The 24590-nt window shown below is 51.2% G+C and overlaps 1 protein-coding gene across 1 annotated transcript in view; it reads right to left on the reverse strand.

Moving 5' to 3' along the window:
* Positions 1–24590, reverse strand: part of LOC118218784 (SLIT-ROBO Rho GTPase-activating protein 1-like) — a 62576-nt gene that overhangs the window by 27471 nt on the left and 10515 nt on the right. The window contains 2 exon segments of the mRNA XM_035401464.1: positions 5052–5214; positions 12112–12307. Of these exon segments, the coding sequence (XP_035257355.1) occupies positions 5052–5214; positions 12112–12307 (359 nt within the window).

The raw sequence follows: 24590 nt of genomic DNA on the forward strand, positions 1-24590 counted from the left end.
AGGCATTTCTCAGCACCGTGAGAGGAGCCTGAGAATCAACCATGACCTCTGACCCAAACTGATCATGGTCAATATATCATAGCTAACAAACTAACACTCACGCAGACACACGCGCATATCTACACACACTCACACATACTTTTTCACACACACACACACACACACACACACACACACACACACACACACACACACACACACACACACACACACACACACACACACACCACACACACACACACACACACACACACACACACACACACACACACACACACACACACACACACACACACACACACACACACACACACACACACAAACCATTCCCTGTGGCGAGGCAGGTGAACTGGCCTCCCCTCCGTTTCCAGGGAAACAGTACGCTCTCTCTTCACGGTGCTGCTGAGTCTCTGGGAGCTGTCTGGGTTCAGCAGTGTGGTTCTGCTGGGTGGGGAAGCTTCTGGGGTGTATAACTGGGCACTAACCCAATGCCACCCAGACCCAGGACCCAGCAACGGGTCCTGACCCAAAACAGAGAGGATTAATGTCATTGCAGCCAGGACTCTGTTTGGAGGAGTCAGTATTTGGGTTGTACCCCTCAGGGGTTTAAACCCAAATGCACTCCTGCCCAAACTGGGCCGTTTTACTTACCTATTTAGAGCAAACTGACAAATGGTCTTAGTCTGTATAAATAGCGCTAAGCAGCATAATCCAATTTAGGGTGTGCTTTCCGCACACATGGGGCATTCGTGGGGTGTGAGGGTGGGCAGATTAGACAGCCTGTTTTGGTAACTCTCACTCTGGTGCCTGTCAAAACACTTTTACCCTTACACATCATGCAGCCGGACACTATTGGAGCCGATAAGGAACCCTGCAGTCCCTTGGTCTAGAGAGGGGAGAACATTACATGAAGTGAATTAGTGAACTGCACTTTTGTGCAGTCCCCATTAAAAAAGACCACGCCTCCTTCGCTTGCATAATTTGCGATCCCCAACTGACAACCAGCTCATCCCATCAGAACACATTAGCGTCTGGCTCGGTTAATAAGTGCGCGGGAATGGTGATTAGCCACATAATGAAAACGCGATGCCTGGTTATTGAAACTGTCACTTGCGATGAGGTGTAGCGCTGTCTGAGCACACGGCATTGTCCTCTGGAGGAGATCGAACTTCGCTGCAGTTCTCCCACCAGGATCAATTACGCAGCTGCAAAACACTTAAAAAGGAATTTCCACCAACGGCAATACGAAATATTAAACATCAGGCGAGCCCGAAACAATTTGCGCAGCGCTCAGTCTTCGGACTTTCCGGGACCAGGCAACAATAAAAGCTGATTACAGCGCGTTTGCTGATATTAACTCTGGTAAAAGGACTCCCCCCCTCATCTGGAGAAACAAATCACTCCACAGCCGAGAACGACCACAAGATGCACATTAACGAACAGTATGAAAAAGCTCACTAATAAAAGTGGCACACATATCAGTGCGCCTGTGAAGGGATTTGCATTGCAACAATTAGCCGCTTCTTGACTCTTGAAAGTGTCATTTGGTCAGTCATATAGCTTTATTAAGATCCTCCATATGTATTCAGTGAGACACCAATCTACTCTTCAAAAGAACTTAACAGTCGCCACCTCACATTGACTTCATTTCCTAACCCTGTGTCAGATAAATAATCCATTTCCCATAATGCACTGAGGAGAGAGTTCAGCAGGAACAGGCTGTCCGCTGGGAGTACGCACTGGTGTTGCGCACAGGAGAAGGAGCTGCTGTCGTTTGTCAGTTCGAGCGGCTGACAGCGAGCTTCATCGCACGGAACTGGAGAAGTTCCAGAGTCCAATTAAAAAGCCGTCCCTCCACCGGGAACGCTGTGCCGCTCTACAGTTGGCCTGTGGGGGAGCGGGGGTCATGTGACCGCGGCAGACTGACAAATCAGAGACGGCTGCCCGCCGCCCGGTCTCCCTGGCGACCGCGACCGGGGCACCAGCTGACTGAGACACGCGGTTTCAGAGACCGGAATGAACTACCAGAGCACAGAGGCTTCGGGCGACAAACTGCCACCGTTCCTGTGACCCTCGAGGCCGGCCCCAGCCGTCAGTGTGTAAATTTACGGGCCCTTCTTTTCGATTAGTGCAACGCTGAGCGCCGCCGTGAATAAGCGTGATTCATTAGCCAGTTATCCGCGCGCGGGTTAGGCGCTACACTGTTTTCCCCTGTCGGCCACGCGCCGTAAAAAAGCCAAACAGGCCCAGGGGACCGCTGCTTTTAACGAGGATTACTTCATTCGGCTCGCAGCGGGGGGGAGGGGGGGGTGTTTATGTAATCGCCACGCTGCGCTGCCTGCACACCGTATTCCCAGAAGGCCGTGTGAGAGAGAGAGAGAGAGTCACCTGACGGAGGTCTCTACGGCGTAATATACGGTGACTTACAGTAAACCATGTGACCCGGGTAACGCACGCGAGGATGTCGGGCCAGTAAACACGCAGCCTGTATAAAGAGCGCCAATCAAAAAAACGGGGGCCGAGACATTTAAGCGTCACTAAATAAAACGACAGCACATGAAATCAGCCGGAACCAGCACAGAGCCACACGATTAAGGCAGAAGAGGCAAATGACATAACTGACAGTTCCCTCCACCTCACAGGTGAAAATGACCTGCAGTGACCCTGCAGCGGGTCATGTGCTGACCTAACGCTGGATCAAAGAGGCTGAGAAGCACTGATTATATATATGGTGCTGCTCCTTTCAAACACACACGCACACACGCACGCACACACACACACGCGCACACACGCACACACAGCAGTGTTGGCGTGCGGTAGAACTGAAATAAGCTGTGTTTACTGTCACATTTTTTCCAATTCGGCGGCGCACGGAGACGTGGAGCTGTGGCTCGCGGTGGAGAGCCGCTTTGCTGTGACCTCGGCCGAGCTCAATAGCGCTCCTCCCCAAATCCGTGGCGGCCGACGCCCGGGTTCTGACCACACCCGCTGGCCCCATTTGACCCCAGCAGTGCCTGTGCTTGGCCCTCACGCTATTTAAGGCTGTGAGGTGGACCGAAGCCCCAGGTCCCCAAACTCCTAAGGAATCATTATCCACAGTAGTATTACAGGCAAACCCTCACACTGTTACACTCAGTACTGTTACAGGCAAACCCTCACACTGTTACACTCAGTACTGTTACAGGCAAACCCTCACACTGTTACACTCAGTACTGTTACAGGCAAAACCCTCACACTGTTACACTCAGTACTGTTACAGGCAAACCCTCACACTGTTACACTCAGTACTGTTACAGGCAAAACCCTCACACTGTTACACTCAGTACTGTTACAGGCAAACCCTCACACTGTTACACTCAGTACTGTTACAGGCAAACCCTCACACTGTTACACTCAGTACTGTTACAGGCAAACCCTCACACTGTTACACTCAGTACTGTTACAGGCAAACCCTCACACTGTTACACTCAGTACTGTTACAGGCAAAACCCTCACACTGTTACACTCAGTACTGTTACAGGCAAAACCTTACAGTGTTACACTCAGTGCTGTTACAGGCAAACCCTCACATTGTTACACTCAGTACTGTGACAGGCAAAGTTCCACCACACGATTTTGTGCTTACCAGGCACGGAAATCACGAGACAACTCAACCGACAGCCTGTCATTTTCCTCCTGGTTCTCATTCAATCCTATTTGTGGAGCATACCGAGGGCTGTGTGGTATGAGCTGCATTAAAGGCTGGGAGAGTGGAGTTAATACCCCAGCACTCAAACCTGAAGAGCCCCACACTAACAGCACCATCGGGCTGTGGGGGGTGGGGGCGTGTGTACCCCCGGCCCACATGTGGCCTGTTATTACACCCCGCAGCTACGGAACGGAACATCAGAGAGGAGCTGGGTGGCTGTGCACTTCCCCTTCCTGCCCCCCAGCGCCCCCCCCCCCTTATGACCGGATGAGAGAGACTGCCGCCATCACGGGACCCCTTTGTTATTTCCCCCGACATCAATACCATGTCAGCTGGGCTTGATCTCACAGCCGAACAGCGAGAGGACCCGCCGGCAAAAAAACCCCCTGCGAGCGCCTCATTTAACAGACCACAAAGCATTCCCCAGAACTGGATCCACCTCCAGTCTGTAATTTTGTGCTGCGGTTGGGAGGGGGTGAGGGGGGGAGGGGGGGCACATGTGTGCCTGGTGCATCAGGGCCATAATCTTTTTTGGGAGTAGTCCCCTGAAGGCCTGCCGTGTGGCTCAGTGCTGCTCACCACAGACCCGAGAGTAAAGCAGATCATAACGATTACAGGGTCAGGGAGCCTTCTCTCATACAAAACCGGTACTCAGTCACTTCTACTCAAAACCAGTGGTCCTGGCTACGGATAACTGATACTTCATGAGAATTCTACTTCATTTGACCTGTACTTCGCAGTTGTTCCAACAACCTAGCAGTACGTGCTTATTGTGCGTCGCTTAGGATAAAAGCGTTTGTCAAATAAAATGTAATGTAAAGTACCGTCAGCTAGGAAGCGTTCTACACCACAGGTGTCTACTCCACCTCTAAGCCTCTTAAAGAGTGTGGCGACTCAATAATAAAACACCGGACGGCCTGCAACCAGGAACACGGATGTGTACCTGGCCTGTATTTGCTGGTACACAGCAGCAGACTTATAATTGCTTCTGGCTGTGTGAGGCCACGGTACGAGATCAGGAAAGCCAGCAGTGACTGCTCCCTCCTCTCCTCTCCTCCTCTGTTGTCTTCGCCCCTGTGAGCTGCGAGTCAGTAAAGGGGGGAGGGCTGATGGATTGACAGAAGGAGGGGTGTTCTGGCGAAGGTGTTCAGACGAGATAAAGAGCGGTATTTAGAAAGTGGGGGTGAAGAAAGTGGGGGTGTCAGGTGATAGAAGAAGGAGGCGTAGAGGTGAGGGGGGGGGTGTCAGGGTGACAGGGAGCAGAGGTACGGGGGTAAAGAAAGTGGTGGCCTGAGGGGACGACAGAGAGCGGGGAGAAGGTGGAGGTGTTTTGGGGAGCCATGGGAGGACCGATAGGCCTCACCTTCTTGAGGAGGCGGGTGGAGTCCTCGCTGATCTGCAGGAAGCGCATGATGACGTTGTTCAGGTAGATGTCGCTGAGGGTGGCGTGGTCCTTGCTCTCCCTCCTCACCTGGTTCAGGAGCAGGTACCAGCAGTTAACCGGAGACAGCAGGTTCTGGTCCTTCCTGGAGAGGGAGGGAAAGAGAGAGACAGAGAGAGAGTTTTAATAAATCCCTTAATTGTTCCATTTATTTTACATCAGTACTAGTGGCATAACCTCATTTGCAATACTCAGTCAATATATCTCAGCCATTTTTCCTTCATATGTCACAACAAACAAAATACATAAGCATTGCATGACCAGTATAAATTTAAAAAGACCATTGAAAATGTAGCTGCCCATCATCGCCAACCTGGCAACCTGATACTAAGAGAGAGATGGAGAGAGAGAGAGAAAGAGGAGGCTGGGAGAGAGAGAGAGAGAGATGGAGAGAGAGAGAGAGAGAGAGAGAGAAAGAGGAGGCTGGGAGAGACAGACAGCGAGAGACGGTAAGACACGGTAACAGAACAAAGTGCCAGTCTAAGCAGCCGGGCACCTCGTCCCTCAGCAAGCTGTGCTGCCATCTGTGGTGAGAGACGGAGTGTTTGCGAGCCAGCAGGCCTCCCCTCCATCCGACAGCCAGCAGCGTGCGAGCGGGTCTTAAAGTGGATCAGCGCACACCTCAAACGCACTAGAGAGGCGCTTCTATGTCCTCCGTGATGGACAGGGTTGAGGCTGCAGCTGCAGCTGCCCTTAGTGACGGCACCACAGCAGGGCTGCACCCTGACCCTGAGCAGAGGACATGTCTGGAGCGCGGGCGCAGACACTTTCTAAACTGGTCTGCGGTACGGCGAAACGGGACGACAGGCAGCCCTGAGCCTAAAAAAGCAGAACCGCCGCCGCCGCGGCTGTCTTTGGGGAGCTCGGAACAAAGTCCGCACGCTGGTCCAGTTAAAGCGTCTTTGCGGTAAAACTTTTCTCCCGCAATTCAGTTGAAAACTGGACTTTATTTCGCTGTGAGACAGGAAAGCCTGCTGGTGGTTGCTCTGGGAAACCGAAGCGTCGTCTCTGATCTATTCCAGCCGCATCGAGATGAAAAACAAAGAGCAGAATTAAACTAGCTTGTTATACAGATAGAGCAGTAGAGATTTGTACAATAGGTCAGCTGGGCACAGGTGGAGTACAATTTGGCTGGTTCTTTGGTATGTCTGAACGTGCAAACAAGACGTATAAGAGTTCTGTACCTACGAAAACCGATAAGCAGACCTCTAGGGCTTCCTTCTGAAGTGTGATTCAAACTAAGTTAAACTTTCTTAAGCGGATCTGAGACTATATGTAATTATAGTGCTGGATGCAATATTTATAATTCGTTTTGCTGCTCAACAATGTCTGAAATACTTATTCAAAACTTTCAACACAAAAAAATAAGGTGAGCCTCGTCACATCTTCCCAACTTAATCCCAACACAAACAGGTTGTTTCAGGTTTGCCAGACTTTACCCAGGACGATTGTTTGATGAAAGTGGGTTTGAATTCAGGCCTGTTTGTGTGTCTGGCACAAAACTAGAGCAGCTCGCCTGGCCAGGTGTGCCCTGAATTTATGAACAATGGCAGCATTTCTGCTGAATTCAAACACAGAGGAAAGGCAGGATCTGTATCCGTGCACATTGCTGAGTGTCACTTGGTGTTTCGCAAGGGTCAGTGCTGAGTTAAAACAACACACACACGCACATTCACACAGGCACGTGCACACACACACACACACGCACACACACACACACACACACACACAAAAACACGCAGCCCCACACTGAACATTTTAATGCTGATGTAACAATCACTACTGGTTCTAGAACACTGATGGAATTTTGAAAAAAGCATTCCGAAAACATTCCAAAAGCGCTACTCTTGAAAAGGTCAATGCCAAACGGTCCGCACAGGCTGCAGGAAAGGGAAGAGGAAAAGCAGGGCTGTCTCAGGACGGTGGAGACGTACGGACGCTCGCCCGGACGCTCGCCCGGACGCTCGCCCGAGAGCTCGCTCAGGAACGGCGGCCGGCCCGTCGCAGGTGGGAATGCGAACCGGCCGCCCCGTCCCTGAACCCCAGCCATCCCGCCAGCTCGCTGGACACGCCAACAAACGAAACGCAGGCCAGCAGCACTTCCTGTCGGATTGACCGCACTGCTTTCTAAACCGTCCCAAGCATTGGGAAAAACAGGAAACAAAGGCTCCCCGGGGAAACAAAAAACAAAAAAAACAAAAAAAACTGGCAGAACCATACCACTTGGCGACGAATCGCTGTGCCCTCTTAACACACACATACCGCACGCAAGCGTTCTTACGAGAAGCGCCTGCCGACAGGAGCGTAAATCACACGGCTGATCCAATTGTGTGAAAGTGACAGATAGGCGCCGCTCACGTGCATCACAGCAGGAACAAAAACAGGAAGTAAGAAAAGGAAAATGGGTCTGCTGGGGTGCCATTACATACAACTCCATACTGCACCAACTGCCACTAACGTACAGCCTGGGCCTGGTAACAGGAGCAGGTCTGAATAGAACCTGCTGTTCTGCCTTTTTCTCAGAGTAGCGGCTCGGCATGCGGTAGGACACGTACGGCGTGGAGGGTGTCCGCGGGAGGCGGGACATGGTGGGAAAGGCCGCGTTTCGGTTCGCCGCTCGGCAGAGTCACTAGCCCCCCCCGCCCGCTTTGTGAATGGGCCGACCCAGTTCCCCGCGGCGCGCAATCCCGTGAACGACTTATTCACAAAAAAGACCAATCGCGTTTAGAAAAGGGCGATGGCGCCAGCGCTGCCCCACATGCTTAGCGACGTGTGTAATTAAACAGAGAGCACCGGGCACCAGCGAAACCCCACCTGGAAGAGCGCGGCGGGATTAATCTGCATAAAATAACCGCTCCAAACGGGTCCGATAAATCAGCGGCTCGTGAGAGGTGTCATGCGCCGCTCGCTAATGAGGTCACCTGCTGCCCCCGCTCCAGCAGCCCCGCTGGGCTGCCCCGTCAGAGACATGGAAGCTTCTGGAAGTTCAATGGCCCACTTTGCAAAAAAAAAAATGACATTACTTCCACTCTGCACCTTAATTAGGACAGAATGACCAGGACAGTGAACACAGGAAAAGAGAGAGAGGGATAGAGGCTCCTTCAGTCTCAGAGACTAGAGAGAAAGAGAGGAAAAGATACACATCATTCAGTCTCTCTCACACACACACACAGGTCCACACACTTCTGCCCTCAGCGTCCCGTCGTTTCCCGTCGACCGCCAACGTCACGCTCAATCAATGGGCCTCGACTACAAGAAGAGACCGTAACCTGTATGACAGCGTTCACAAGTCATCACCACTGGCCCCCCGGTAACACAGTTTCCAGTCCAGAGCCATGAATCGCATCATTAGTGCCACATTAAGCTCTTCCCCGACACTGACGTCCTCCGAACGAGGAAGGACAATTACAGCCAACCGGTGAATGGCTTTTCAAAGGGCCTTACTGCCAACGTGCCCAACATTTAATATCACGCAGATCCACAAACACAGGCTTATGCAGTCTTACAAATTAGCACCCCAGTCTTTATGGCCATCATTAAACATTTACTGTCCTTCAGCTTATTTACAAGTACCAGCTTTACGTGATACGAGAAGCAATAAAGAATCTGCAGAGCATGTAGATGTCTACGACTGCTATATCATTACAATGGCCGACATTTGGCAGTGTCCTTTACCCAGGACCTTGAGATGGGCTCATCTATCAGTCCCCTAATGACACCATTACAGGACAACAACGTCCACGCCACGCTTTTATTATGACAACCATCATGTGCATCTCACACACCAGCCGGTAAATATCACGGTGAAATCTGACTAAGCGAATAGGAAGGAGAAACAAAACAATCCAACCGCCGCGTTGCTTCAAGGCAAGCTGGCTTTGGGGGAAATTACATTTTCCACAATCTGTAAGACAATCTAATCACGTGTAGCGTCTAGGGGTTTTCTAAACAAGAGAATAAGAGCGCATCACCCTCGTACTCTGTGCAGACAATCAACAATCACATCAACAGGCATCCTTTTTGCTGATTGGTGATAAACTGTACAATCACCTATCAATTACCTGCATTTTGTGTTCAGGTTTTTAAAAAATGAAACAAAACCCAGGTATAACCTAAACGAAGGTTGAATCAGACTGCTTTCGTATAACTCTGTTACAGATGTAAAGACTATATTCTAGTCCACCAATACTCCATGTACATTTGTATTCCAACCCCATAATGTAAAAAAAGCATTTTTTAAATGAACAGTAATGACCAGTTGTCAGAAAGAAAGCCCTGATCCTGAACTGAGTAGTTACATTCCATGTGAGCGTTAACTTTTCTTGCCATAAGGCGACAGAAGCATTGAGCACACCTGAAAGTGAAATCCGACATGTTGCTGCCCATGATAAATTTAGCAAAGTTTATTAATACAGCCGATTTTAAAAATAAACTCTTTAATCTTTTAAAAATGAGTCATCACAGTGTGATGTCACAATCCTGTGTTGCGGGAACAGCGCGTTTATCCGCGCTGTGCAGGGGTGAGAAGCAGAGACCTCCCCGCTGTCGCTAGCCCCGCTGACGCGGCACAGCTGTTCAACGACCGCGCGGTTATCACCGCGCACGCACACACGCACGCCGCACACCGCCGCTCCTTAAACAAACACGGCGCACAGCGGCCCCTCCGCCAACACTCACAATGGAGGGATGGGGCCCCGGCCCGCTCGGCTAAGTCCCTGAACTCTCGGTGGCGGTGCGGTGCGGTGCGGTGCATTGTGGGAAAGAAAGACAAAAGATCTGCTGATCCAGCTGCAGCCCCTCGGCGTGCCGATTGGGCGTCCGCCCGGGGAGTAGGAAACCGGGGCAGGACGGGGCAGAGCTCCAGCCCCTATTCCCTCCCACCTGTGGAGCAGCGCTGGCACCAGCGTTAGCGTGGTTCCGCTGCAGGAGCGCGGGCCAAGGAGAGGGATTAGGCCCGCGAGCCCACTGGCGGCCTTCCCGCGCGCGTCTCTGGCGGGTTCTCCTCTCGCCTGGTGGCTCCAGGCCTCCGCCGCCCGGCTGCCAGACCGCTCCACTCAGAGAGAGATAAGAGAGGCATCGCATTTCCTTTTACAGCAAGACTGCAGACACCCGCAGAACAAAAGCTGAAAAAAAACAACTGCCATTCGCTGAGGGATACCTGCTCTTCGGTTACAGAACAACATCTCATTTATCTTAACAGCCAGGTAAAAAAATATGCTCATAGCTTGTAAGAGTGGTAAAATCTAGCTAAGGAGATTTTTCTGTCCACTGCACACCACAGACCAGCCTTTGTCCTGCCCCCCTCTCAACCATTTGCCCAATCCTGCATGACTGGTGATTGAACTCACGGGTCAGATAAATGTTTCTCTCCTGTCCTGGCTTATCCAAATGCAGGTGAGTGGGTGATTTTTTTTTCTTTCTTGTAAGCTATCAGTCACTGACAGAGCGCTCACTGCCCTCCAGGCGAGCAGGGATCATGTAAACATTGACTGTTAGGGAGAGTCAACGTTGGCATCGACACTAAGCAAAACTGAAAAAAAAAAAAGGTTCTGAGCATACATTTTGACCTGTTAACATAATTTAATTTTTAATTTTAAAGAGTTAAAAATGAAATACTTGAATCAACCACAGGATAGATATTTACAGGATCACAAGTCACAATAAACACATTTTAATTTAAGGGGAATTAAAATTAAAGAGAAAGAGAGCGGGTGAGCAGGTGAGAGAGATAGCAAGTCGACCGCAGGGCAGATTTATGGACTGCAGTCGTAGTTTTTAACCACCAGAGACGTTCCCGGACCACATTAAACCAGCTGAACACGCCCCTCAGTCTGAACCTTCTTTAAAAAAACCCCCTCTCAAATCCCCCCGCCCCCCCCGGCCCCCTTTCCCCCCGGCCCCCCCGCGCTGCCCTGCGAAAGCTTTCCCCGCCGGAGCGGAGGCCTAATTAAGGGCCGATTTAAGCGGTCGTTTGAATGTTAGCGCCGCGCGCTACGCTCGGGGGGATAAAAACGCGCGCACTGCCCGAGCCGGGGGGGATTCGCCGCCCCTCCTCAAACCCACCGCAGCCTCTTCAAAAACAAAATAATCCTGATGGAAACGTGCGCTTTTTAAATAGAAAAGTGAGGGCCATACAGCTCTGCTGGTCTGATCGGGCTGTTTTTTTAGCTGAAGATGCTTTTTAAAGCCGTGCGAAGGCCGACCTGCTGAGAATAAAGTGTAGCTGTCCTTAACGGGACGGAGATCACAGGAGTGCAGGAACGAAGCTCCACGCTAAAGCAGTCTGTAGTGGCATCTATTCACAAAATGGACCTAAATTATGCCAACAATATGCAGCTCAATGGAAAGCAGTCGAAGCGAAGACAAACCGAGCAGATTGTGCTGTGTGCAGATTGTTTTGTGTGATGTACGGCTCTCTCAAAGATTTGCCGGCATAACGTACAAATGTTTTAAAATGGAGAAAATGTATCACGTGTTTTATATGATCTCCGGACAGTCCAGTCCAGTCCAGTATTGCAGTAAAGGGTCTATTTATTAGCACAATAAAAAAAAGATTATTGGCTGGAGGGCTCCATAAAGATAGGCTGACATGCTGAAACTGTGATGTAATCTGAATGAAGTGTACTGTAAAACTGTGTTGTCTAGAATTAGACACGTGTAAATGTGCATGAATGTGGATGGTAAATGAGTCAGAAGTGCACATCTGACCAATGGAGGAGTAATAGAGACTCAGGGGCGCAAGTGTGCATTCATCACAAGCCCCTCAAGCAGAAGACTCAGCCCTCAGCTTTCATACTGTGAGTGCAGTGCCTCTCACGCTCTCTCTCTCACACACACGCACACACGCACACACACAGTCCTCACTTGTATTGCTGGTGGTCCTTGGTGCTGACACACACACACACACACACACACACAGTCCTTACTTGTATTGCTGGTGGTCCTTGGTGCTGACACACACACACACACACACAGTCCTTACTTGTATTGCTGGTGGTCCTTGGTGCTGCGGGTTTTGGCCATGAAGCGCTCGGCCAGTTTCTCCAGGTTGCGGGAGTACTCCATCTCGATCTCCGATTTCTTCCGGAAGAAGTCCTGCAGGTCCTGGAGCAGCTGGACCCTCATCTCCGTCTGCTGCTCCAGACATTTCTGCTGCTCCACCAGCTGAGCCCGGATCTCTGCACACAGGAACAGAGCCAGAACCGGAACAGGTGAGAGTTCTGCCCTTCAACACTACGTCTGGACACCAGGACAACGACACTGACGTTAAACCAGAAGATCAGTTTCCATGCCTGTTTGCAGACTGACTCACCTCCACTAAAACCCCTGTTCTGGCAAATACAGTAGTATGCGTATAGGCCTAATTACAGTACAACAATAAAAAAAACAATTCTATTATTACATTACATTTATTTGGCAGACGCTTTTATCCAAAGCAACGTACAAAAAGTGCATTTCATGGTCATAGACAACTGCTAAACACAGGTTCAGTAAAGTACAATACTTATTTTGTACAGCTATTTCTAGCCAAGAACACAGTTTAGTTCACACAGTGAACACTATTCAGACCTAAATTATTAATCAAGATAAGAACCAGGCTGCACATACACATTTATGGTTACGTAGAACCCCGCTCAAAAAAAAAAAAAAAAAGGGATTTCAATTTTCAACAAAAAATATATTTATTCACATTCTTCACAAAGTGTAAAACCACACCACCGGGAAAATGAGAACAGTGACATCCCAGCTATTCCGAGTGGAACCCACAGGAACACCTCTGTGATCACGGCAATAGTATTCACTTACAGTGCCGTCAATGCCGTAAGGGAAACAAAAACCCGGGTTTGTGTTGTTGGGAGTTACAGTAACTCTTACCTAAAGCACAATGGGATACATATGCAAATAGCTTTAAGCCTCAGGTTCTGCTCCTGCTGAAGCAACAGCATTAGTCTCAGGATGTGGCTGAGCCGGGACCCACATTCCATCAGTGTTTGGAGGGAAGAACAAGCATGTATCCACACATGGTACAGAGGAAAATCACAAAGAAAGTTAGGGCTAACCCGAAACCTTAACCCTAACCCTGAACCCTAAACTTAACCCTAACCCTAAACCAACATGCACAAGCCTAACACTTCTAACTAACACTGCAAACTACCATCTAACAAAATATTACATAACTATCACCGCTGCAGACAGCACAGTGAGCTGACCTCAAACTAAATCACCAATTCAGTAATTCAGATTACTCTCAACTAGCGTGCAAACTCTTAACTGCATCAGGCCAGTAAGCTAACCCAATGAAGCAATAGGATGTTGGCTGTTGCTAATTAAAATCTTTAATGTTTCGATAAGGAACCCAACGAAAATGCATTAGCTTTATCTCTGTGGTCTTTGCACCAAAGCACATCAGTATGCAAGGACACAATCTAATGGCACGAGCAGCTCAAAATAGTTCTTAACTTCCTCTCAGCCTTGCTTGGAGTTGTACATTCAAACTGCGTGATAAAGTTTACAAGAAGTGCGCTCAAGAAAGTTAATTCTACTTTCAATTACTTGATTATTTCAGAAGTGGAATGGGCCATGAAACATTAAAAGGGTAGACTTTATGTTCTTTAAATGTGCAGCTCTCCCGTTCTAAATGCAGATTTTGTGTACAAACAGTAATGTTTATGTGGTACACTGCAAACGTGTGACTCTTTATAATAGTATACATCAATAGACAAATGGATTTGTGCCAGCTATAATTTCCAAGGAGAAGCCTGAAGTACCATGGAATACCATGCATAAGTGGGGGGGTGAGAGAGCAGGGCCTTTTCAGCACCCCCCACCGCAGCCTCATTCCATTTTTAGCCGCGGTGAAGATGGAAAATGGAAAACAGAAAACTGGGGGGGGGGGGGGCACTGTCTTTTCGGAGAGATAGCCTTTACCCCCCCCGCGGGTCCTGTCTCTCATGTCGAGCGGGTGAAACTCCGCTCTGCTGCAGGAGGGCCCATGCATCGCATTAAACGCTCATCTCCTACCCCGCCCCCCCCGCGGCGTGAGGGGGGTGTTCTCCAGCGCGCCCCGCGGGACCCACACTGTGTGAAATGCCTTTTCGGGGAACCGCGGGGTGTCTGCATATCTGACAACACCCACAAATGGAAGGGCCCGAGACTGGAGGGGTGAGCCCAGGGATTCGGTTTAAATGGGAAACCCTTTAACCCTTTAAAGGTGAGATCACAGATACGTGCTTAGAATGTTCTTAACCGGACATTCTAATGCTGATGTACCAATCGCTACTGGTAACTGAAAGCAGTGGAGTTCTAGAACACAATAAAAATTTCAAAAGCCTTCAAAAAGGGAGTAGGGTACCATGTAGGGTGTATTCTCTTCACTCTCACCGTAAAAATGTCAAACGGAAATGGGTGCAAATGAATTATTAACAGCAACACAGGGCTCTACAATAGAACAGGCATCAATTCCAATTCATTACAAAGGCAAGACGAGACAAGGGAAATACAGTTAACGTACTGTGTGTTGTGTGGTCCTAAAATAAATCCAAGAAGTTTAAAGAACTATCACTGTCGGGAGGGCATTACTTTCGCCTTGGATAATGGAGAATCAGTCATACTCTCGGCCGACGAGCAGACATTATCTCTGACCGGTTTATAACTCACACAGTGAAACCGCTGAGCGCACGATCAGCGACAGAAACATTCTGAGGACGGATTGGCCAGAGACCGGCTGGCCTAATCGCCCAGGCCCAGAGCGACAGGGCCCGCGGGACAGAACCCGTCACACACAAATAATCGCATCGCAGCCGCCGTCCACGGGCGGAAAAAAACCCCCAAAAACAAACTTGAAGGCATACCCAGCGTTTTGGGCCGGACTGTCTGAGCAAACCGCCAATACCCTTCTGCCCAAAGCCACGGCCTTTCTGCAGCGGCCTGCTGACGTGTCGCCACGGCAACCCCAACGCACAAACGACGTTGGGCAGGGCGGCCTGCCCTTGTTTGGCCTCGGAACTTACCTCCACCCCTGGGGGGGGCAGGAGCTTTGGGAGGGAGGGGGCTTTAGTGGCCAGTTAGAGCAGCGTTCTCGCGACCCCGCCAGCCCTGGGGGCGGGGGGGGTCTGGGGCTCTAATTACAGCAGATATAGCTCCGCCCCCGAGGGCCAGTGGTCATTGGGCCGCTTGGTCCAAACGGACTCTGCTCAGCCAAAATGAAGTACCAATATAATTAAAGAGCCTCTGGTCCCCCCCCCCCCCCATGGGGAGGGTGATTTACAGCGGGCTCTGCACAAGCTGCTGGACCAGGGCTTTTCACCGGACGCTCCCTACGGAGCAGTTCTCTCCTGGCACCGAACGGGGCAATAAAATGGGGAGTGAGGGGGAGGAGGATGGAGGATTAGTTGCCGGTTTGCTGAGGAAGCAGGCAGCCGTGACAGGTGGCAAGCCGAAAGCTCAGCAGGTAAGAGACGGCCCCCACCCCCGCCCCGCCCGCAGCTCCCCAAACCAGCGCCGGAGCTCAGCCTGTGTCAGAATGGGAGCACACCGGCGAGATTTTAATCCCTTCCTCCTTTTATTTTGCCGAAATTGCTGGGGCCGCTAAATTTGCCGGGAGCCTGACACACCGCACCAAGTCAATATGACTACAGCCCTTTAATGACCGGGCTGGAAACCTAGCCCTGCAAGCGGGAAGTATTCCAATATTAATAATAGCTATATAAATAATAATGTGTAGACCTAGCGATGCACGGGTTTATTAAAACAAACCATGAAAGAGACGTGATATTCACGAGAGAGGGAGAGCAAGTGGGTTAATGAACAATAACCAGAGCCACCACCAGTGCAATTTAAGCTCTGGAGCAGCGATTAGATCCTTCATACAGCAAGAAAAGCGGAGTTTGACTGCCAAGTAAATGTATATTGTGAAATAAAAATGGAATGATTAGCTGCGTTTTCAGTAACAGACAGTCTAACCGAATATACAGGTGACCTCACATTGTGTTTCAGTCCACAGTTTAACGTATTTAGTTTGCTTCACCTCCTGATTACAATGCATGCTCTAGGAAACAGGAGGCTATGAACAACACGAAAAGAATTAGCCCTGAACAGGATCAGACTGTAATGTTTTAATCCCGGGATAAGTCTCAACAACTTTTCACCGCATTTGCTTTTACTGAGGCTACAGATTAGCTTTTAGTGCTTACCAGTCAGTGAGCGCGGTTCTCTCAGCCCCGCATTAAAAAGGCATGACTTTGGTAAAAACGAGTCCTTTCCGCGAAATAGTTTACATTTTCCTCTGACCGACGGCCGAGGGGGACAAACTCTCCCTCAAGACCCGCCGATTCTGCTCATTTATTCAGAACGTAAACTAAACGAGTTCTGCAGAACAGTAAAATCCTTTCTAGTCAGGCAGACCAAATTAAAGTTGTTTTTTTTTGTGTGCACTTTTTTCCAGACTTTAAGAACAGGCCCCGCTGTGCAGACGAGTCAGTCGTTAAACAGAAGAACTATTTTGGCCGTATCTTTGAGCCCAAATCCTTAGAAGTTCCCGATTAAAATCTATTGGCTGACGCTCACAGTTTTGACAGACCTTCTTAAAATAAAGCCGGTGGAAGTCTGAGCTAAGTGACAATGGAGCTCTGTTAGGCTGAACGAACGTTTCATTTCCACAACATTTGAAGGTGATTCAGATTCCCCCTCCGTCCCCCAAAGCAGTGGCCACCTACAGACGTTGATGGTGGGGAATCTATCGAGCGAACATCAGTCGCAGCACACTTTGTTGGACGTCGCTGAGGTTGTGCGTGTGGGATACATGCACAGTATACATGCTGTGATCCACAGCCAATGACGGGGGTGGTGCTATACCCCAAATGAGGCTATGAGGCCAAGCCATCCCACGGACATCTGGGACTGTCAACGGGGCGCAGTGAGGTGTTGTTTGGAGGGGGAGGAGGAGGGGGGGTGGGGGTCCGTCCCGGCTGGTGGTTCCACACAAGTACAGGATGCCCCAGGGCAGAGGGGAGAGCACAGCTGCCCAAAAGTTCTCTGGGATAGATGGAAGGAAGGGGAGGCGGAGCCGGGGCAAAAACATGAGGGAGCGCTTGACTCTGAATGGACATCAGCTTTAAGGGCACAAAATGGCCTCCTGTTTCCCACTGGTGCCATCCAATTGTCCTCTTTGAAGCCTGCAGCAAACCCACAGTTCCTACTGGTTCTGTGTAGAGCCGCAGAGCTCACAGCTAGTGTTTAACAAAAACATTAGAGACCCTTTGCATTCTCACAGAAAAACAAGTAATACAACATTGCTGCAGACAGCCACTGTCAGAAAACAATTTAAGACCCTTAGATCTTATTTAAAGCCCCTTCATCACCCCCTTCCCTCCGCATGCATCAGTGACTCGCATTACAAACTTCAGCAGCACGACTAGCATCTTAACCGTCCTGGAGCAGGCATCGATTTTCCTGTGCCCGTTTAATCACGGCCTTTGCCACAGGTTGCCGCATTCTAAAAGCGGCTCATTGGCTGCTCGTTGGTATGCATGCAGCTCGTCAGCAAGGACGCAGCTCCTCGGTACAGACACTGCTCGCCCGTGAAGGACAGTGTGGCAGACGCCCCCCGAAGGCATGCTGGGACATGTAGGACCATGTCGAGCTCAGCAGTCTGCCTCCATCTCAAAGAGTGTGAAAGGTCACGGGCCGTTCTGTAACAGTACATCATTCTCCCCGCATTGTGAGCTTTCAGTTTATAAAGAAAACGTCTGCATCTCCCTGTAGTGTATGAATCAGCTCTCTAACCTGGGCTCCAGGCAACAGATCCACCACTGCAAAAACATCTCACATGGACTACATTGTTATTAAGACCGAAAAATGTTTGGTAACAGAAGATGCCTTAGTTACCAAATACAGGAAAACTTTTTAAAAATAGCAATGTCCTAGGTAACATTAGAGCTAAAAACACTCATTTACAGCCTCTTGAATTACAATTCACCACATATGCAGTCATACTGCATCTAAAAGGGACAGTGAGTTCGCGTTAACAAGCAACTAGTAACCAGAGAAACTAGTTCAAATCCATTCAAAGGTGAAGTGGTTATGTAGGGAAACCAGGCAGTTATAATTCAGCATCCTCAGTGCACCAACAGTGCAGCTGAGAGCGATGAGTTGCTCAACGCAGATAACATAGTTACCGCGGGTTGCCAGGACAACAGGTAGAGCCAGAGTGTTCCCAGGGAATATCATCTCTCCGAGCCTGGTTCCACAGGCCGGCTGTGAGACACCATTAAGCTTCCCGCTTCGCTCCGGCCCAGCGACTGCAGACGCCATGTGATCACCCGCGCCGCCTGATCGATTTTTCCCCCCACCCCCTTTCCGCTCCGACGGCGCGGATCTCCCCCAGCCGGGCCGATTTCGGTGAGGGATGGCGGCTCGAGGGGAGGGAGGGAGAGGGGGGTCCCCTCGTCAGGCCTAATCGCTCATGAGCTGTGCTCTTCAGGAATCCACCCCGCCCCCCCAAACCCCCCCCCGCCCGTCCGGCGGGGACTGCGGGACGTTGATTTCCTGCAGGTCCCGAAGGGTGTGCGTGTGTGCGTGCGTTAAGACTAACTAGTGCTTTTCTAACTGAGGGTCGGGGACTTAAAAAGAAATCAGTGAAAAATAGAATAAAGAAGTGCCTTCATGGGATGTATAAAACACGGGAAGAGCAAATGCAGTTCACCACTCCTTGCAACTTTTTTTTAACTTCGCTTGGAAGTATGGAGTAGCGTGTATGCATGTACCTGTGTGTTTGTGTGCGTGTGTGTGTGTGTTTGTGTATTGGGTGTGGGGACGGGGTATTAATAGCCGAGCACGTTTCATGTTACATGACAGACAGGTGAGGTTGTGTCAGAGATGCGAGTCCCACACAGACAATGCCAGGCTGAGTAACGCAGCCCTACCTGTGGCCCCAGGTGCACAGAGCTGTGTGAGATCTCCTCTCCACCGCACCACCCACAGTGTGGGAGACACCTGCACCGCTACAACGGCTTCATTACCTCAGCGCCATCATCACCTCTCACTCCAGCACAGAACTCAACTCAGAACGCACGCACCTGTCTGAAACGCATATACGCGTCTGCGTGTGTGGCTGCCTGTGTGTATGCCTATGTGCGGCATCTGCGTGTGTGGCGTTTGTATACGTGGCCAGCATACATAACAAGCCTTTTGCAGACAGCTGGCCCACACACCTTCTCAAACCTGCACTGACTTCCTGAGTAACAGTGAATCTGTATGGCAAGAGGGAGCAGCTCTCACCCTGGGTGATTCGCTGGAGGAATGTGCGCGTAGACAGCAGTGTGCAAACTCTAAAGGGCACCAGTGAGAGAGTGGTCTCTCACAAACAATCCTCACTTACGTAAAGACTGTAGCCAAAGTACAATAAGCCACTAATCCATATTTTGTGCATGGAGAGTATTGGTAATTGCTGATCCTGAGTTTGGCCCAACATGACTAGCTAGTTTTGTTTTTCCCTGCATGGTTTAAGAGGAGGTCTTCAGAGACAGCGTTAGCGTGCAGGTCAGCCAGCCGTTGGTGGGTGAGGGCTGTTTGCCGGAGCCTGTTTCTAACTGTAAATTCTAGGGAATGAGGCTGACATTCATACAGCTTCCTCCACTCCACAGCCGTTACGGGAAGCACATCCTGCACGCCCCCCCCCCCCGTCCCACCGCGGAAAAGCTTTCAGAGCGCTTCCGTCTTTCTGTGAACTGCCCCCCAACCTGCCCCCCTCCCCTGGTGACCCGCTACAACACTCAGGTTCCCGTCTGCACTCCCAACTTTACAGAACAATCCAGACAAAAGGGGGGAAGAAAAAGTCATGAAAAAAGAAAGCTATTTCAGTGTAAATCACTGCCAGTTCTGTGGAGAGAGACAGGAGGCATCGCCGGCGCTGTCACTTATAATTGGGCTGGCCTCCCGAGCGGACCGGCGGAGCGAACAGCGAGCAGCGAGCGGCCAGCGGTCTCAGAACGCGCCGTCATGTGATCCATGAATGAGGCGCAGAGACCGACTCCAGCAATCTGCTACAAATCAGGTGATAACATCCACTGTAAAAAAAAATAAGAGAGAAAATAGAGAAGCCAGGCACGCCTGATAGCTCCAGACATTTTAATCGTTTCCAGTCCAGTGAGAAATGATTTAAAGCGGTAATTACGCTCTCGGTGGTAATAAGCATTGTAGAACGAACCCTAATCCGTTTTTCGGGCTTCGTCGCTGGCTTTAAGCTAAATCGACGACCGTTGTCATGGGGACACGCCACGGCAACAGACGCGAGGGAGCCGGGGCGACGAGGGGCGTCGGTGGCCCTGGGAGGCCCGCCGCTCGAGCCCAAGCCAAACTGGTTCCCGGCGGCGGTGGCGAAGGAGAAGCGGGAGAGGCGAGCGCGCGGCTAGCGGCTAGCGGGGAGGCGTGTTTACACAGCTGTCGCGCGGCCGCTAACGACCCTGTTTACCGCGAAGCGCAGCGGCCCATTGGCTCAGAGCCCGCTCCCGCGAACGAGCTGGCGCCGGGCCGCCAGACGAGGGGGGGGTCACACACAGAGCGGACAGCCCCCCCACCCCACCCCCCCCAAAACCAAGTGTAATCCTGCTCCTTACAGCCAGCCTCGCTAAAGTTCACCCACGGTCTGAACCCTACGCTCTGTTTGTCTTTAGAGTGGGGTACGGCGCCAGGGACGTAACCGCGCCGGATTTCTTCACGCCATTCAGGTTCGTCTCACCTGCCGCTTCGCTAACACGCCTTACGCCTTCGGGGAAAAGACTCCAATCCCTCTCTGTCCTTTTGTTATTCCAGGGGAGCTGCAAGACGACACCGCGCCTTTTATCCTCGGACTGGGGCTTTGTAGTGCTGTTTGGGAATTCCAGTGATGGTGGGGAGAGATAGAGGGGACAGCAGCTCAGGTTTCACAGAGTTTAGACTCCTCTTACGCACCGGGGGGCTCCTGCACAGACATGTCTGCTCCTGGGGGCCCACACTGCGGAGGCAGCACCCAGAACATGCCGGAACCACGAACAAACCTGCCTTTTCCCAAGGAACAAAAATGAACAAAAAAAAATATGAAAAAAAAAAATATTATCTGAAATGTCTGAGAGCGTAACGGACCCGGCGCTCCCCCAGGCCGATCGCCACGGTAACCCGCGGTGCGGTCGGCTCGTTCGGCGCTCACCACCGCGCTACGCTCAATAATCACTCAAAGAAATGAAGAGCTCACTGAGAGCCGGGCCCGCAGTAATACTGCTAAAAGGCCAGGGCTAACGCAGACGCCAGCCCTCAGCACGTTGCTATGGTGGAGTGGGGGGGAGGGGGGGGCTAATGTACATACAGCTGTCAGATGAGGGGACCTCCGGCCCTACAATTAATAACCAAAAGAGGCAGGGCAGAGGAGGTCAGACCTATAGCAGCCTTGAGAGCAAATATCTCCCATGATTCCTCTCTCTCATACTGATCCAATAGACCCAGGGGGATGACATGCGGGGCCTAAGCACTGAATGATTTTACTAGCCGGACGCGGATGCAGTCATGTGACCTCCACATTCAAAGGCTAGGAAAAGGAAGGATAAGTGACACATTCTTAAATATAAGCATATAGCCTAAGCATAGGGGAGGCAGCCATAAACCCAAACCCTCGGTGACTGGTGTCCAATCTCCAAGCGGTACAAACTGCATGGGTATTTAACACAATTTACACCTGCAGTCGCAAACACACACACACACACACAACCTATGTGATGCCACCCTTCCACTGAAAGGTGACAAACACATTGCCATGGCAACGAAACATAGCGCGTCTTGGCCCCCGCAGCTGTTTTATATTTTTTTTCCCCAATTCACCTCCACCTCAGTTGACATCGCACAGCAGGGCTACCTCTATCAGCATTTAGTGCAGCGGGCAGAAGTGCATGCTGGGAATACTAAACGCTGCTGCTGTCACCTCTCCGCGGAGCACAGCGGGCTCTGTGAGTAATCGGCTGACGGACAGGCTGATTGTGTTCCGGTGTTGTTCATTGACCGGTTGCACCACAGGCTCTGCCTGCATCATAGCATGACTCCCGCACTCAGCTCACAGCACGTCCAGGCGGGAGGTGGGGGGCCAGGGGTGCGTGGGGGGGAGGCTGCAGCCAGACAAAACAAAAGCCCGGGGCAGCAGAAAGCAGGCTGGCCCAGCAGGGGGGTCCGAGAGGGGGAGAGGGGGAGAGGGCCACACAGCTGCTGCTGTGAATGGCCTTTTAGCCAAACGCTCAGCCATATGGCATTAGCTATGAGCAGTACCTCTGATCAGAGCCTTTCAGTCAACCAGCGGAGCGCAAAGACCATCTAACCCCCCAAGCTCTAGCCGAATTATTTAGACTCATGAATGCGGGGGGTTTCACCAGGACAAAGCCGGGTGCATTTTTTAAATCGTCGCCACGGTGACATCAGCGGTAATGGGAATCCAGCATGCTACTGCGTGTCATTCCCGTGAGCACACGCAAGCTTGTGAGTCAGCAGTCCAGCAAACGGCACGTCATCCGTACCGCCAGCTAAACCATGACCTCAGCGCGCCCAACAGGAGCGATCATCTCCCCAGCTGGGGCTCGTCAACCGGCACATTAACGGTGACTAGGCTGGATCCCCACCGACGCCCAATGACACAGCTGGACTGAAGTCGATCAGGGACTCAGCACGGCTTCTGTATCTAGGCTCTCCCGTGCTGTTGGGGCGTGAAGAATTGTCCTAAAATTTGCTTGTCACGGCTGAGGTGATTTGTGGTCTTTTATCCGATGTTCTTTCAGTAAATATTTGCACGTTCCTCCCATTTGCACTGCTGAGATGCAGAGTGGGGTGGGGGGTGGTCAGGTGGGAGGGAGAGAGAGGGATGCTGGGAAAGGTAGGCTAATTACCAGTAGCTGTGCGTACACCTGGCCCAGACAGGCAGGAAGGTGACGCCAGCCATGGGCTGCTCCACATGCAATAACCCGCTTCTGAGAAATGCCGGCAGTGTGACAGAACTCAATCCCCACGCACTCCTGCCCCCCCACCCGGAACAGCGCTGGGAAAACTCGGAGCAGAAAAACGAGCGGGCTTGTGTTCTGCGCAGAAAGTCAAAGAGGCAAACAATAAAGGAGACTCTATTCTATTCCCCTGATTGGTGGCACTGTTTACTCAGGAAAACAACTCGTTTCCCCAGCTGGAGAAGGTGCGCGCTGAGCATATTCCGGTTTGGCGACGTTGGTACACGAGTCCCACGTCACGAACGACTCCCTGGCGGAGGTCCGTCTACTCGGATTTCAGGCATTCCGGGCAGGCCCAAAACCCCCGACACGCTCCACCCCGCACACATCGCCCAAAACCCCCGACACGCCCCGCCCCGCACACATCACCCTGTAACCCCCGACACGCTCCACCCCGCACACATCGCCCTGTATCGATTTCAGGGCAGGCATCTGCTCTGAAACATGAGATTGGGGGGTGGGGGTTGGGGGGTGGGGAGGTTGGCACTGCCCGCCTCCTTCCTGGACAAAGCACCGAAAACCAGCACCCAAAGCCCAGCCTCACGGGTAATGAAGGCAGTAGCCTGGCAACATGGAAGCCGGGACCACACCCCCTCGTCTTCAACGACATCCTTCCCACAGCACAGCCCACCCCCAGACCACGCCCCAGCAGGGTAATTACAAGGGGCTCTTATCAGGGGGCATGAGGGGCACTTTAGCAGTTTACATAACGGTGACATCATTACCTCACCTGAAGCACTAAAAAAGGCTGCCATAACAGCAGTGAATAATTAGTGCACTAGCCCACGGGCCATCTGCAGAGCCGTGGGGCACTACCTACCCCCTCCCGCCCCCCCGGAGAGATGGCCAGAGCCTCTGACCCGGTCCTGTCCCGCCTCCTCCGTGCACATGGCAGCTGCTGCTGTGGGTGCAGAGGGCACTGGTGCCATATTGGGCTTGTACACCCCCACCCCACCCCCCCCCGCCCCTCCCCAAAAGGTAGCCTAGCTCCCATCAAGAGAGTCTCTCCTCACAGGCCCCCGTACAGTCTGTGGAGATGATTAGAAGCACAGCAAACGTTTAGCCTGCCAAACCCGTAGCACTGGGGAGAAAAGGAAGCCAAACACACGCACACACAAAAAAAAACAAAAAGATTCACAGCACCAGAACCTCCAGGGCAAAGCAAGTTCACAGCGTTTAGTCTACATTTACGTATTTCAGCTTTTAAGAGACTCTCCTTTATTCAGAATTACTTACTAAGCTTCTGCTTTCAGATACAATTTGTTCATATAGCTGGACATTTATGGAGGCAAATAAGGTTAAGTACACTGCTCAAGGATGCATCTGCAGTGCCCCACCTGGGAATCAAACCTGCAACCTCTCAGTTACAGGCCCAGATCTCTAACTATTGCTCTACACTGCAGAGCAGAGGCCGCACTCAGCCTTGGAGTGATGACCCACCAGGTTCAGAGAG

The sequence above is a fragment of the Anguilla anguilla genome, chromosome 19 (assembly GCF_013347855.1).
Source record: "Anguilla anguilla isolate fAngAng1 chromosome 19, fAngAng1.pri, whole genome shotgun sequence".
Classification (NCBI taxonomy): domain Eukaryota; kingdom Metazoa; phylum Chordata; class Actinopteri; order Anguilliformes; family Anguillidae; genus Anguilla; species Anguilla anguilla.